Here is a 12,778-nt window from a genome sequence, read left to right on the forward strand (position 1 = left end):
TCTCCCAGCGAGAGAAAGGGGCACTGGTCGTTGTCTATGGTGTTAAAAAGTTTCAAGTTTTTCTGTGTGGCTTCAGATTTCACTTGCTCATGTATCACAAACCATTGGACTCCCTAACAAGATGGGCCATGGACAATAGTGTGAGCATTGTTTCTCTGCAATTATTTTTATGGTATCCCTTTTTTGCCTCGCCACATAGTACGCTAATGCTGATCAATTGTCCAGGTAACCCGCAGGGCATGATACGCAGTTTGATAGACACCGTTTGTTTTGCAGTTGACAAGACTTTAGAAACAACACTGCAAGAATTTCCCATCACTGCCAGTAGCAACAGGTCATGACCTAATGTTGTGCAGCATTGTTGCAGCAGTTCAAGTTGGATGGATTGTGTGCTTTGCTAAGGACATCCATCCCAACTTTTGACCTTATTTCAGTATGAAAGAGCCTCTTAATGTGTTGTAGTGTTGCATTGTAGTCCCGCTTTCACTCCATTCGTAAATTCTCCAGTTACTGCATTCTTTTCACTGGAGTAGATCTCGCACAAGAGTATTAGCTCGATGGTTTGTATATTGGCCTGTGATAAGCACCTATATCAAACATCTAGTGAGGCAGAGTTAAGCCCATTTGGAGAACCAGATGGTCCGTCCCCAGAAGGTTTTGCTGTGGCCTTGGGTGGCTCAGTTGTGTTATAGAGATTTTGCCGATTCCTTTCTTGGGTGTATGTGGTTGATACTATTGAACACCCTGTTGAACTTCCTCTTTATAGCATGGGTGTCCACCACAATAGCGAAATCCATCCTCAGGACACTCACAATTGTATTTGTAATTACGGTGCACCAGCTATGCTGGTTTCCTATAGTGACCCCCAAGTTATGGTGTCAGGAGTTCCAAGTTTTCTGTCACTGTAGTTGTATAAAACACCTAACCACCACTCGTTCCTGTTCACCATAAATCTCAGAGGCAGAATGGATGCTCAGGACATTTAAGACTCAAATTAGACGGGGGGGGGGGGGGGGGGGGGTGCAAACCATGCCGGTGGATAATGCTCTTCTGCACTTCCTAGCTGTGTACAGTACAGCGCAGCACAGCGCAGCACAGCACAGCACAGCCTTAGTAAAAGGTCATAGTCTGGCACAGTTTCCGCATTGATGATGGCCCTGTACATTGTTGGATCTCTTGTGCCTTACTCCCTGCCTCCTGCAATCGTGTTTTACGCCCTGTTGTCAGAAGGGTGTGTTGGTGTTTTGGATCTGCATTTTGGGGTGTGTTGGTGTTTTGGATCTGCATTTTGGGGTGTGTTGGTGTTTTGGATCTGCATTTTGGGCATCAACTGGGATGTACAGAAGTGATTATAGTCTTAACACAAGAGTTGGCAACTTTTTGGTGTTGTGGTCAGAGACAGTAAGTTAACAAGACACGGAACCAAGTATAACTGTGACATGAACATAGCCTGCCACCACCTAAGGAACCAACTCGGGGCCTACAAACTATACAGACGACTTCAGTATTTTTCCCTCATCGTATAATGCAATGGGCTTGCCACTCCTGTACCATGATTATTACTTAGGTCATTGCAGTGTTCATCTTCCACAGTGCGGTTAGAGCAACCAATGGAAGTTGAGCTGCTCCTTTTGACAGCGGCTTAGCAGCTCTTTGAACATGGCAAAGAATAGCTGGCTCGTTTCGCGTTGCTCTTGGCCCTGGCAGCTGCATCTGCAGCTACTGACATTCCAGTGGAACCGCTGGCTGGGCTTCCAGCATGTCTCTCCAGCCTTTGTAAGCATTTTAGACATAGACCCGGGCATTATCATCCTTGTGTGCCCATTAAATTGGGCACGTATTTGGTATCCGCACCTGCCAATAATGCCATTGTAACAAAGGATGTGGAACCAGCAGTGCTGGCAGCCAGCGAAATGATCAATTTGGCCGCCTACAGGGCATGTTCGTGCCAAGCGTGTTGGAAAGATACCCTAGTGAGCGAGGTGAGAAGGTAATGCAATTGCTGACTGTAAATTGTGCATTCACTTGTTTAGACATCAGACTACCTAATATTTAGCCACTTGCAGAAAGTTGCTTGTTTAGGCATAGCTCTCTCTCGGTTTGCTCTCTTGACACATTACGTGTACTGTTGACATTTCTGGCTTGTGTAGTTTTCAGTTAGTGTAGCTCTTCAGATATTAGAACTCTTGGTGTTGAAAACTTGATGTGGCCCTGACAGAGGGTGATGTATTACAAGTTTGCAAGTTATTCTTTGAAACCCATACACCAGGAACAAGTTGTAAAACTGGAAAAGATCTTCCAAATTATTATTAGAAGCATTATGAAGTATGGAAAATTAAATACCAGTTAATGAAAAAATTGATGGCAACTGAAAGGGCTACTGGAGATGGTCTACAGGGATACCCAATTGGTAAAGGGTCACAAATGAAGTCATTGGGAAGAAAATGGATGTAACATTTGATTATTGATTTTGTGAAGAAGAAAAACAATGCACATGTTATGGACTTTCGAAAAGGATGTCGGAGGAGAGATTGCCATGATGGATCGTGGAATTGGAACCACAAGGAAGGAAGAAAAAGGGGAGAACGTTGGTCTCAAGGATACAAGGGATTCAGACATTAATTTGAGCAAGAAATTGAAGAAAAGTTGTGAGGTGATGGACATAAAAGTAGAATGAAAATTAAATTTGGCTTCCAATCTTGCGTTACTGAAAAATGTAAATACATTGTTAAATGGGAATAATAATTATATTTAGTAATTTAGTGTGTTTTAGTGGACTTAGATTCTAATACACTGGATTTAAAATTTTCCTGTACTATACTTTTTTGTTTTTTAACTTTTTGGCAGGAAGTGGAATAAGTAGTGGTATTATTCTCCAGAGGTTTCCAGAGAAAGACTGGAGTGACACACCATTTATTGAAGGCATAGAATGGGTATGTTCCTTCACATTTACAGTTCATTTACTGATACTTCCTCCCTAGGCCAATTTTCATTTCAGGTTCTCATTAGAATTTTCTTTCTTTCTAGTTTTGCCAGCCTCAGGGATGGGCCTTGTCAACAGAGAGACAGGAACCAAAGTTCTTTGTTTCTGTACTTACAGACATAGATGCAAATCGACATTATTGCGCTTGCCTTTGTTTCAACGAGACTGTTGCTATTACTCCAAGCAAACCTGTAGACGAGGTATGTTAATTATATAATATTTCCATTGTGTAGTTGTACTTAACAAATAACTTTAATTTCCAAATAAATAATATAGTGTCTACAGATTACAAGCAATTTATTGCCGAAGTTGATATCTGTTTAACCCCTACAGTCATAGAAACATCGGAAATTCATGAAGAATTATGCAGAAAGGGAACAGTTCAAAAATACAGGGACATGGGTGAATACTAAACCTCATTACCCTTTTACATTGTATTAAATGTTCTTGGTGAACTTCTTACGTCAAATTTATCTATAATTCTAAGCTTTGACAGTGTCCTACATTCTGTTTAAGAAAAAGTTAGTTGTTAATGAGAAAATGAGAATCCAGAAATTTGAATTTCATAGTTATGCTCTTGTGACCAGTGCACAATGAAGCAGGTAAATGGTTTAAAGTTTCGGTACAGTATGCAGTTTGAACTTGTGCACCATTGCATATGTGTATTCAGGTTATTGATGTTAGGAAGTGTGTGTAGTGTTTGTGTGCATGGCAAGAGGGAGCTGAGGGCAGCTTTCAATGTTGGGCTTATGTTATTTTCTGTTAGAGTTTGTTTAAAACGGTATGTTGCATACATTTTACATGCATGTGTTTTATTGTTACAGGAAGAAGACACTGTGGAAGGGGAGAACGCCCATCCAAGGGCCCTGACTGGCAGTCTGACACGCAGTATACCGACTATCACACACCATAGCATAATGTATGCCCCAAAATGTTTGGTACTCGTGTCACGATTGGACTACATAGAAACTTTCAGAGTAAGATGATATTTTAGCTACTGTTTTGAATATTTTTAATTGCAATATAGATAGCTAAATTTTATAGTGATATTATGATTAGTTTGACGCATGAAGGACTGACATAAGCTCTACAAAATTGTGAGGTTTTAGAACTCTTTACGTATGTGACATCTCCCTTGGTGCCAAACTTTGGCTATAGAGTGCCTAGGCGTACATTGTTTGAATTAACATCTGAAAATTTAAGTTTGTGGTGTATCGAGTATTTGAAATAAATATTTTCTGTGCATTAAATATTTTTACCATTTGTTCTGTTACTGGTGATAGATATGCATTCACTTGCAAATACCATCTCTAACATTGTAAAATTTTGCTTTTGAATTGGACCTATTACAGATTTATGTAATACAGGGTGTGGCAAATAAAAGTGGCCTGGACGAGTGGATACAATTGGATGTGAATATATGCATATAACCACACACTGTGACATGCACGCCAGTTGTATACCTGCCACATGATTAGCACTGGATCGGAACATGGTGGGGGCTGTGTCAGTGTGAGTGGAGCAGTGCAAAGGGGATGATGGTACTGACAGTGGAATAGAAGGTGTTATTGTGGAAAGTTACGTAACAACAAAGTTGTACACTGTACCTATTGGAGTCAAACATAATAAAATGAATAGAACTGAAGAAAGGTGGAAAGTTATGGTTTATCAAAGCCAGAAGCTTTTCCTGTAACAGATTGCTATTTTCTTCACCATAATAAAAATAATCTCCTTGCATTTTTTCGCCTTACTGTGACCTGTGGTACTATGTTTTGGGGAAACACACTACATTACAAAAGATATTCTTAGTCTGGAAATGGGTGACCCGAACAATCTTCTGTGCCCAATTTGTGAATTTTGTGCAGGCTGTTAGTCTTGTAATCCAGACGCTAACATCCATATATGTATAATCCCTTGTGGGATTTGTGGCTAGTAATATGAACTGATTCAAAAGGATTTACAGCGTTTATTTATTGGCACTGGGCAGAACAACATTTTACAGAAAGATGAGAACTATTATACAAGTTCTTTTTTTTCCCAGCAGAACTGAAAATGTGAGTGATGAATCTTAGATTTTCAAATCCCAGCTGAAAGGCTCGCTTGAGGAAACTTCTCTTATTCTGTTCAGGAGTACTTCAGAGTCATTCAGTGACATGGCAGCTTTGGCTGAGATGGGCCAATCTGAGGGAGAGGGGAGGGGAGGGGAGAGGTGGAAGGAAGTAAGCCAGAAAGATAGTATGAAAATTATAAAAAGTAAAATAAATTTAATTGACTAATGATTACTTTTTTTCAAATGCCTGTTCCAGCTACAGTTGCTTTTGGTTGTACACCAGAATATTTTTCAAACACTAGTTTAGTTAAGAGTCAATAGCATACAGTTCATCCAAGTGGACAGCTTCAGCTTCGTTCTGTTAAATAGGAGATAAAATTTGATAGTATTACATTATTTGAAAGTCATTTATTTATTATTAGTATGTTCTTTTAATCTGTCGCAAATCCTAGAATGAACAAAATTAATTTAGGAGTGATTTCACAATCCATTAGACATTAACATACTTAATAACTTCACGGGTGCTTAGGGACGTTGTTGATCATGTGCTGACTGTACACACTGCTTCCATCAGATGTCATTCTGTGTATCTTCCATTCAGTTTGTTGTTAATCCTAGTTGTTTCAGGTCGTCCTGTAGTTCATACTCCCTTCTTGTTCTTCCCTGGGGGGGGGGGGGGGGTGCTTCCCCTCTGACCATTCTTTCGAAACAGCATCATAATCTCTTAAACTTTGCTGATTGTATAGTATTAGGCTGATTCATAATTGGATATATTTCTTCATTGTTTGTTCTGCTACATCATTTTTCTTCCTTTGCTAGCCCAAAAATCTTCCACATGATCTTCCTCTCAAACGCCATCAGTATTTTTCTCTTGCTCCTGGTGCTACTCATTCCATTTTAACTTTAATTGAGATTAGCCTTGATTTCAGTTTTGCTTTTATGCTGTTACATGATCTGTAAGCATTAATGATTTGTTAGTTCACTTTTAGGAAGACACTATTTCTCTGGTTGAAGTATGATCCCAAGTATTTAAAGTTCTCACTTATATTCGGTTTCATATCTCCCACCTGTAAATCCCCAAGCATGTCATGGTTCATTCTTCTTCTTAGCTTTGTCATTTTTGTTTTCTCTAGGTTGATTCTCAAGCCCACTTTTCTGCACCACTGCTCAGGTCCGCCACTGTTTTTATCATTTCTTCTGCTGACTCTGACATAGTTGTCATATCATATGCATATGCTAGCAATTGCAAATTTCCATTCAGATTGATGCCCTTTCCTATTTATTTCACCTCAAATACAGCTTTTGCAAGGACAAGGTTAAGTAATACGGATGACAATGCATCAGCTTTTTGTATCTAGATTTTATTGTCTTAGGGTATAAAAACCTCTTCCTAGGCTCAACAGCATGGTTTTGAGTGGTAGGGAGATGTCCCTTGATCACATTATGGGCACTATAAAGGGCAAGCTCAGTAGCTGTCACTTCACTGGTTCCGAACCAGTTGGATTTGTATTAGGGTTTTAGGAGTAATGTCAAATTTTTTTCATCTCTTAAATACACTCTTCCAGCTTTAGTTGCTTTTTAGTAGAAATAAGCTGTTGCTTACATAAGTCCAAAATATTCCATCATTCAGTTATAGTTAAGTAAGTACATCACTGAAAATTTTAAACTCTTTTACAATCAAAGCTTCAATAGATAGCTAGGTTAACCACTTTTGCTTTGGAGTTACCATGGTTTGACAGTTTTGAAAAGTAAGTTTAACTTCCTTTCTTTACAAGTGACTTGACTGTGGTATGATTGAGAACCAAGCTACTTTTCTTGTGATGTGGGTGTTTTTTTTTTTTTTTTTTTTTTTTTTTTTTTTTTTTTTTTTTTTTTTTTTTTTTTTTGAGAAAATTGGCTGGATATAATGAGTTAGGATTACTGGCCAATATTTTTGTTATGCCAATAGACACTTTTTAAAGCAAATGGCCCAACACTATTGTAGTTTTTGGAACCATTGGTTCTTCCCTTGTGGAGGAGAGATAGATGGTTTGAGGAACGTTAAAAAGGAGAGTGCAACAAGAACCAGGAGGAGGGTGGGGATGAAAAAGAGGTGAGGAAGGAAACAAAGATGAAAGAAACAAAGCAAGGAAGAAAATAATAGGGATAAATCATAAAAATTTAATGAAGAAGAAAGGGGTGTGTGTGTGTGTGTGTGTGTGTGTGTGTGTGTGTGTGAGAGAGAGAGAGAGAGAGAGAGAGAGAGAGAGAGAGAGAGAGAGAGAGAAAATCTTGTATCAGGTGGGGAAAATGAAAATGACCCACATGATTTAGCAGACACTGAGGTACCTGGGTAGTGGATGCCCCAAGTTGGACGGTTCTTCTGTGTCCATTAATGCACTCAGCCAGTTTAATGATGGTAATTTCTAGGTAAAATGCTGTGCATTGAACACAATGTAATTGATGAACATCATGCACAACATTCACAAATTGGGGACTGGAATAAGTGGTTTTGGGTGGCTGCATGGGGTAGGTTTCACAGGAGCAGGAACTTCATCTTAAGTCCAGACCACAAAAACATTGTCAGTAAATCTATAAATTTGAACCAAGCCAGTGGGCACAACATCTTGGTCTTAATGATTACCTCTTCCGTGTGACCAGTGAGAAAGTTGACAAAAGATGGAGCCATCGTGGGTCTCGTAGCAGACCCCCTAATTTGTGTTTAGATCTGGACCTCAAAAGGGAAGTAGTTAGGGGTAAGGTGATGGTACATGAGGTTTTATGAAGACTTTCAGGTACCAGTTGGTAGAGGCAGATATGTATGGTTATGAGACTGAAATACTGAATTCAGTCTTCAGAAACTGTTTCATTGTGGAAGATCTTAATACAGTCCTGCCTTTCAATCTTCGCATAAATGCTTAAATGGCAGATATTAATGTAAGTAATTGCAGAATAGAATAGCAACTACAATCACCTACTAATGCAAACCATCTGGATTAGCGGAGATGCCAGCAGTATCCTATAGAAATCATGCAAAAGAACTTGCTCCCCATCTAGCAGTAGTTTATTATACATCACTGAAGGAAGGGTATTTGTGTATGTATGTATCAAACTGGGGACCTAGAAACGACAGAGAGGCTTCGTCCCACCATAGCCCTCAGTAGTTCACAACACCCCAACAGGCCACAGCATTCCACCTACCCCACTGCTGCCCCACACTGAACCCAGGATTATTGTGTGGTTTGGCCCTCCAGTGGACCCCCCTGGGAACGTCTCGTGCCAGACAAGTGTAACCCCAAATACTTGCATGGTAGAATAATTATGGTGTACGCTTATGTGGAAATGGTGTTTGCGTAGCAATCGTCGTCACAGTGTAACTGAGGTGGAATAAGGGGAACCAGCCCGCATTTGCTGAAGTAGATGTAAAATCGCCTTTAAAACCTTTCACAGGCTGGCCAGCACACCGGACCTTGACACGAATCTGCCGAGCGGATTCGTGCTAGGGAGCGGCACACCTTCCCAGTCGGGAATCAGTGCATTAGACTGTGTGGCTAGCCAGCGGGCTAAAGGAAGGATACTAGTGACTGGAAAAAGCACAGGTAATATCCGTTTTCAAGGAGGGTCCTAGGACTGAAGCAAATAATTTTAGGCATACATCGATGACATCAGTGTGTTGTAGAATTATACAATATGTTTCATGCTCACTTATTTTGACATTTTGATACTTTGACGAATGAAAATACCTTCACTCTGTACATCCATGAGATCCTGAGCACTGTTAAGACATTGGTGCTCAGGTTGATACTGTGTTTCTTGACTTCAAGAAGACATTTGATACAGTTCCACACTGTTGTTTGGTGAAAAAAAAAAAATAAATACAAACTTACTGAGTATCAGGCTGGATTTGTGACTGAATTTGGAACTTTCTTGAAGGTAGAAATCAGCACGTCACTCTTATTGGAACAAATTCAGCAGATATAAATGTAATTTCTAGAGAACGTCCAGGAAGTGTGACAAGACCGTTACTGTTTACTATCTACATCTACATCTACATTCATACTCCGCAAGCCACCCAACGGTGTGTGGCGGAGGGCACTTTACGTGCCACTGTCATTACCTCCCTTTCCTGTTCCAGTCGCGTATGGTTCGCGGGAAGAACGACTGTCTGAAAGCCTCCGTGCGCGCTCTAATCTCTCTAATTTTACATTCGTGATCTCCTCGGGAGGTATAAGTAGGGGGAAGCAATATACTCGATACCTCATCCAGAAACGCACCCTCTCGAAACCTGGCGAGCAAGCTACACCGCGATGCAGAGCGCCTCTCTTCCAGAGTCTGCCACTTGAGTTTGCTAAACATGTCCGTAACGCTATCACGGTTACCAAATAACCCTGTGACGAAACGCGCCGCTCTTCTTTGGATCTTCTCTATCTCCTCCGTCAGCCCGATCTGGTACGGATCCCACACTGATGAGCAATACTCAAGTATAGGTCGAACGAGTGTTTCGTAAGCCATCTCCTTTGTTGATGGACTACATTTTCTAAGCACTCTCCCAATGAATCTCAACCTGGCACCCGCCTTACCAACAATTAATTTTATATGATCATTCCACTTCAAATCGTTCCGCACGCATACTCCCAGATATTTTACAGAAGTAACTGCTACCAGTGTTTGTTCCGCTATCATATAATCATACAATAAAGGATCCTTCTTTCTATGTATTCGCAATACATTAAATTTGTCTATGTTAAGGGACAGTTGCCACTCCCTGCACCAAGTGCCTATCCGCTGCAGATCTTCCTGCATTTCGCTACAATTTTCTAATGCTGCAACTTCTCTGTATACTACAGCATCATCCGCGAAAAGCCGCATGGAACTTCCGACACTATCTACTATGTATGTAAACGATGTGGATAATCTTAGAAGCTCCACCAGGCTCTTCTCAGATGATGCAGTTGTAGAAGGCAGCAACACCAGAAGACTATAGCAAACTGATGGAATACCTGCAGAGGATTGATGGATGGTGCAGGCTGTGGCAGTTGACCCTGAAAGTAAATAAATTTAAGATATTGCACATAAATAGATGAAGTAATCTAGTACTGTAAAATTGAACTACAGATGACATATCGTTAGAAACAATAACACCATAAAATACCAGAACAATGTAAATTGAAAAGACCATGTAAAACAAATAGTAGAAAATGACAGTGCTAGGCTGAGATTCTTAGGAAGGACCTTAGAGAAATGTAATTCATTCACAAAAGAAGTTGCTTACAAAACAATTGTTTGGCCAGTATTGTTCATCAGTCTGGGATACTTATCAACTGAAATTATTGGAAGAGACAGACAACATCCAATGAAGAGTGACACATTTTGTCACAGGATCATTTAGTTGGTGTTAGTGTTATGGAGATGTTCAACAAACTCCAGGAGCAGACATTACAAGAGAGGCATTGTGCATCACAGAGAGATTTGACAAACTGCCTATTGGCTTCTGTCTCGGGTTCTTCGGCCGACGTTCATCTAATGATTTTTCTGACGTTTCGCCAGCACGAGTGGCTGGCATTGTCAAAGCTTCACCCTCCATTGCCGGCAATGGAGGGTGAAGCTTTGACAATGCCAGCCACTCGTGCTGGCGAAACGTCAGAAAAATCATTAGATGAACGTCGGCCGAAGAACCCGAGACAGAAGCCAATAGGCAGTTTGTCAACAAGTGGCCACGAAAGCCTTAACAATTTTGTACAGAGAGATTTGTTATTGAAATTTGGAGAGAGTACATTCTGGGAAGAGTCAGGTAAGATATTACTTCCTCCCACATATCTTGCAAAATCACCACAATAAGAAAATCAGAAATTAAAGCTAAAACGGAGGTTTGCTGATGATCATTCTTCCCATGTGCCATTTCTGAATGTAACAGGGAAAGGGAAATAAAATAGTGGCACCAGAAATAATCCCTGCCACAAGTCATAAGGTGGCTTGCATAGTACAGATGTATATTAATGTGAGGATGTTTGTGTCGAGTGGGGTCTCATTGATACTGATGAGGAGGGTTCCAGGTGGGAGAGGGAAGGTGATGGATTTGAGGTATTCCGGGAAGTTGGTGTATATAGGATTGAGAGGCTGTGCATGATGTTGGAAGTGCTGGTCAACTGTGACTGAGATGTGTTCAGTGTTGGCTTTGAAGACAGTTACTATGAGGTGGCCAGGATGGTTGTTTTTGTGTTTTTTGGGACGTAAGTAAAAAGTGAGGCTGCACAGATCAAGAGGGGTAAGAGTTATATGGAAACAGTCCTTTTATGGGCCTGTGGTTTTAAGCATTTTCTGCAGCTCAGTCTGTTGTAAGGAATAATGCCACTAGGAACAGTTTTGTATTTTGAGGTGTCATAGAGGTGACATTGCTTCTCTGCCACCAAGTCCTCAAGGTCTTGTCTTTCAGTCATGGAGACTTTGTCCACAAGGAGGAGGATGACAATGATGTGCCATCAGGTCATAGATAGCAAGGGACTCAGCCCGAGGAAGATTTGGGGTTTTGGTGATATTTTTCAGGAATGATTGACAGGTAGTGCTTGAAGTGAGGTATTCCGAGAGAGGGTGGTTTTGGGGAACATGATGATGATGATGATGATGATGATGATGATGATCCTTTTGGGATTTGGGTTGTAACTGTTCTATGTAGGATTTAGTGTTCCCTTTGTTGGTTGTGGGTTAGGATTGGATGCTGAAATGGTATTTCCTGATGAGGTTATGGATAAATGAGAAGATATGGAATGGAAGTATGGTTGAATTTGGGCGTGAAACTGAGGGTTAGGTTTTTGGAAAGAACAGATGTTTCAGTAGTGGAGGAGGATTTAAAGGAGAGGTTTAAGACTGAAAGAGGTCCAGGATTGTGAGTCTGAAAGTGGTTGTGGTTGTGGTTGTGCTTGTACTTGCGTGGGAGATGTGTTGGGACTGGGAAGTTAGATGGTGAGGACAGGCTCGGCTTGGGTGGGGGGGGGGGGTGGCAGTATTGCAGATGCTAGTTGTGGTAGTGATCGGGAGGGTCACCAGTTTTGAGATACTGTATTTGACAACAGGCTGGACAACTTATTTAGGTGGCGTGAGGCATTTTGTTATGTAGATGGCTGATTTCAAGGAGAATTAGATTGAATGTGCTTGTACTTCCAGGGTCTCAAAGATGGAGGTTCCTCTTTAACCTTCCCCAACCTGTCCCCCTTTCCTTCTCATGGAAGTGAGTAATATTAGGTTGGTACATAAGTGCATAGTGTTTTTGTTTTGCACATTGGTATTACGGTTGCTGATTGTCAGTTTTTATTTGTAGTTCATTGTTGCTGTATGAGTTTACATATGATCATTTTGTTATTTGGAGATAGTGAGTGGAGCTTTGGATGCTAGAAAATGGATTACCAAGTGGAGAAATTGAAACACTTCAGACATGTTTTAGTTCAGTAGAAGAGTGACAGCAGCAGAGGAACCAGAAACATTTGCACTGTGTATGGGGATAATGCCACTGGACAGAGCATGGCAAGAAAATGGTCTTCTTATTTTAAGGAGGATCATTTTGGCGTTAGTGATTTTCCATTTGAAGGAAGACCTTCGGGGTGTGATGAAAATCGTTTAAATGCATTAATCCACAATTATCTACATCAGTGTATGCAGAAACTGACAAATTTGATGAACTGTGATCATTCCATCATCTGATGTTTGCATGCAGTGGGAAAGGTTCAAAAATCGTGTGTACAGGTACCACATGACCTAAGCCAAAATCGCAA

At 40.7% G+C, this 12,778-nt stretch overlaps 1 protein-coding gene across 1 annotated transcript in view; it reads left to right on the forward strand.

Moving 5' to 3' along the window:
* The window catches only part of LOC126198531 (myotubularin-related protein 13), a 219,927-nt gene that overhangs the window by 22,780 nt on the left and 184,369 nt on the right, over positions 1–12,778 (forward strand). The window contains exons 2-4 of the mRNA XM_049934926.1: positions 2,848–2,933; positions 3,028–3,183; positions 3,808–3,960. Of these exons, the coding sequence (XP_049790883.1) occupies positions 2,848–2,933; positions 3,028–3,183; positions 3,808–3,960 (395 nt within the window). The remainder of the gene's footprint in view (positions 1–2,847; positions 2,934–3,027; positions 3,184–3,807; positions 3,961–12,778) is intronic.

This window comes from Schistocerca nitens, chromosome 8 (genome assembly GCF_023898315.1).
Source record: "Schistocerca nitens isolate TAMUIC-IGC-003100 chromosome 8, iqSchNite1.1, whole genome shotgun sequence".
In the NCBI taxonomy this organism is placed as follows: Eukaryota; Metazoa; Arthropoda; class Insecta; order Orthoptera; family Acrididae; genus Schistocerca; species Schistocerca nitens.